The sequence below is a fragment of the Morone saxatilis genome, unplaced genomic scaffold (genome assembly GCF_004916995.1).
Source record: "Morone saxatilis isolate NCDOM2014 unplaced genomic scaffold, NCSU_SB_2.0 Contig0, whole genome shotgun sequence".
NCBI classification, from domain to species: Eukaryota; Metazoa; Chordata; class Actinopteri; family Moronidae; genus Morone; species Morone saxatilis.
Genome location: NW_023339650.1, coordinates 17,663,010 through 17,666,433, shown reverse-complemented (window position 1 = coordinate 17,666,433; position 3,424 = coordinate 17,663,010). Strand labels below are relative to the sequence as shown.

General features: G+C 39.6%; 1 protein-coding gene across 1 annotated transcript; it reads left to right on the top strand.

The window, feature by feature from the left end:
- Positions 1-600: 600 nt before the first annotated feature.
- hhla2b.2 (HERV-H LTR-associating 2b, tandem duplicate 2) lies at positions 601-2,539 on the top strand. Its single transcript, XM_035657161.1, has 3 exons — positions 601-970; positions 1,133-1,399; positions 2,042-2,539. The coding sequence occupies exons 1-3, from the start codon at positions 601-603 to the stop codon at positions 2,134-2,136; spliced, it is 732 nt and encodes a 243-aa protein (XP_035513054.1). The 3' UTR covers positions 2,137-2,539.
- Positions 2,540-3,424: the final 885 nt, after the last annotated feature.

The following is a 3,424-nucleotide window of genomic DNA, read 5'->3' as shown; positions in this document are numbered from 1 at the left end:
ACCAGGGAGGAGAAAACTCTAGCAACTACTGACTATAATAACTGCAGGTTTACCAGTGCTCCTGTGCTATATAATATGACGCTGTAGGTATCTCTCTAGATATTTCTTGAAATTAACAAGGTGGGTTTCAGTTTTATAAAAGCTGTAGTAGTATTCCTTTTCCTGTAAAAGCTATTTGTGTCACGGAAATCTAGATCTAGATCTAATTATACTGTCTATGGAAAATTCCCTAATAGTTTATGTGCACTGTTGGATGTAAAAAAGACCCAACATGTTCTAAACCATCCAAGTTAATCCTCATTCTTCATACTGTTTTTAATAAGTGACATATATGATTAAAAACATGTTTTTCTTCATGTTTTCCCCCTCCAAACATCATACAATCACATGGATTACTTAAATAGGGTTAATTCAGATTCACCAAGTAAATTGGGACAGCATAAGAAAACTGCGCTGTAGGTTACTTCAGCATTCACATGCTCCTCGGATGGTTCCATTTCCCGAGGTGGGAAGTTGTTATATGAACATTATTCTGGGCTGAATAAATTACTGAATAACCTTCAAATCAATCAACTCGCATTTACTTTCTTCTTGCGTTGTATGCATTCAACTGCTGTTCTTCCTGATTTTAACCCTATTCTACTTTTTTCAGATACTGAGGTGTCCTGTGTTTTTATGGAGAGCTGCATCTTACCATGCAGCTTCCAGGGTGGCGCCAATGTAGTCATCCACTGGATCCAGGTGACAGCAGGAAACTATCCTATCCACTCATACTTCTACAACCAAGACCAACACAAACACCAGGACCAACGCTTCAGAGGCCGGACATCACTGTTCAAGGACCAGATCTCCAGAGGAAACGCCTCGCTCCAGCTGACAGGGGTGGAGGTTCAGGACCAGGGCAGATACAAGTGCTACACCAGGACCATCAACGGGCACAAGGATTCATTTATCATCCTAACAGTGGACGGTATGAGAAACACACAGTAATAGCTAACTTTTAGCATTTTATTTATGTGAAATGTATTACTAAACACAGAAAATTTGTCAAATTGGTGAGTTATTTTTTTTTCTTCCTAAAATCATATTTGAGTTCATCTGTACGTATCATCAAGATCCTTTGTTTTCGCAGCTCCAGTCCGTAAAGTCGACATTCAGCAGGTAGAAAACAGGATCACCTGCAGCTCAGAGGGGATCTACCCTGAGCCTAAGCTCACCTGGTTCACCAACCCTCCATCCAACGTGACCCTCGAGAACACATCCTCAGTAAAGCAGAACGAGCAGCAGCTCTACAACATCTCCAGTTCTCTGCTACTTCCAGACAGTGTTACTGATCGGGTCTACACTTGCAACGTCATCACGCGCAGAAACAGCTTAAGAGCCTCTTTAAAGCAACTCAGTGAGTATTCTGTCTCATCTGTCAACTAAACTAATAAATCAGGTTGATACTGGCACTTATTGGCATTACATATTTAAATATTCCTCCTCGGTTTCTCTTTTTAAAGCACACTATTTTCAGAGCTTCATAAATAAGTGCACAAACCTCACAACAGACTGGTCAGTTGTGACTCAGTAATGTTTTACATGTGAGAGATTTAGAGAAACTGACGTTTTTCTTATTTATGTCTGTCATGAAACTGATTGATGATAAAAAAAAACACCATCTGTGTGCTCAGTTTGTGCCACTCTGCACCATCCGGAACTTTGTAGGTGGCTTCCAGGGTATCATAAATCTTTGTTAAGGCATTGCTGGGTTGTGGTTGCCGTGTGGTTGTTAGGTGGTTGCTTGGGTGTTCACTAACATTGTTGATCGGTGGTTAGAAGGAAATAGCTGCGAATTAGAAATGTCACTGAATTTATGATTCATCCTAACATTAGCATTATCTAACAACTGAGTGATCTATGTGAGGAAACTTATACATTTGTAATGAACACTCGATCTGCTCTGTGAGATGGACAAGTGAACAATATGTCAGACTATCCAGAAATACTTGGTTTGGCTAGTAGAAAGTTGAGTTAACTGACTCTTTGTCTGTTTCAGGGACTCAAACTGGCGTCACAGTCATTATTATAGCTGTAGTGGTTGGAGTCATTTTATCTGCATTGCTGGCAGGTTTTACTGTTCTACATAAATAAAAAGGTAAGAAAACACATTCTGCATTCACATTCTATCGCTGTCGTTGTTAGGCAGCTGGCCAGATCATGTTTTTCCCCTTAAGAAATAGGAACAGGCAATCCAGAATGATGCTGCATGACTCACTAGATCAAAATAGACTCACATTACTCCCTATACTCACTATACCTAGACCTCTTCATTCGCTCTGTGTTGCAAATAGGATCCAGTTTAAATTTTCACTCTTACTTACAGAGCCTTGCACAGTCAGGCTTCTGTATATGTGTCTGAACCACTGCCCCCTCAGCTCGCTCCCTTAGGTCAAATATGCCAAATCTGCTCGAGTCCCACCTTAAGATTGGTAGTGATCGAGTTTTTGAGTCAGCAGCAACTAAACTATGGAATGCTCTCTTGCTGTCTGCTGATTCTGTGGGTAACCTGCATGCACCAGGTCAACATTTTATGTATTTGCTGTATATTTTGTTGTACAATATGTTTTTATTTCATTATGTATTGTGCTCTTTTTAAACACGTGACTTGGGTGGTTACTTCATTGGTGTTTTTAGCAGGAAAGAGACAAGAGTTCAGACACAACGGACTATACAAGATGTCAACAGGAGTGAATCTTCCATTGAGAAATTCATGTGAGATGGACAAGGAGTGAAATCTATACACATCTATGTTGTGTTCATTCATTCATATCTCTCTCCCTCTCCCTCTCTCTCTCTCTCTCTCCCCTCTTCTCTCTCTCTGCTCTCCGTCCCTCCGTTATCCCCACCTTCCATCCATTAAACCTTGAGTTTAGGCCACATTCTATTGCCCCAGGTTAAACTCATCCACTCGCCACTTCTGATTTAACTTTATTGAGCTTGGAATAATGGTGCAAAACATACTGTATCGTCATGATCTGGTCCCATTGGAAGAATTTAAGGCCATGTTATAACTCCATGTAACTGAGAAATGCAACTGCCTCATTTGAGCTGGCTTTAGTCCTTCTTTCTTGTGTGTGTGATGCTTGTTTTCCCTGTCATTTATTTCTATTTAAATTGTAACTGGTCTGTTGTCTCGACCAGGTCTCCCTCAGGAAACGGATTTCAATCTCAGTTGACTTCCTGGTTGAATACATTATGTATTTTTATATTTATATATGATATTATTTGTACAATATATTTATTATGTATTCTTTTTTTCTGTTACCCAGCAAATTATCTGTTTTGTATTTTGTCTTCATTCCATACACCTCATAGAAAGATGCTGTATGACAAACTGATAATATATGTTGCTTGAATTGTTATAATTTATTCAGAGTTC

Coding starts and splice junctions, on each gene's coding strand:
- hhla2b.2 (XM_035657161.1), top strand. CDS start 601: ATGCATTCAACTGCTGTTCTTCCTGATTTTAACCCTATTCTACTTTTT. Junction 971..1,132: donor TATCATCCTAACAGTGGACG/GTATGAGAAACA, acceptor TTGTTTTCGCAG/CTCCAGTCCGTAAAGTCGAC. Junction 1,400..2,041: donor AGCCTCTTTAAAGCAACTCA/GTGAGTATTCTG, acceptor TGTCTGTTTCAG/GGACTCAAACTGGCGTCACA.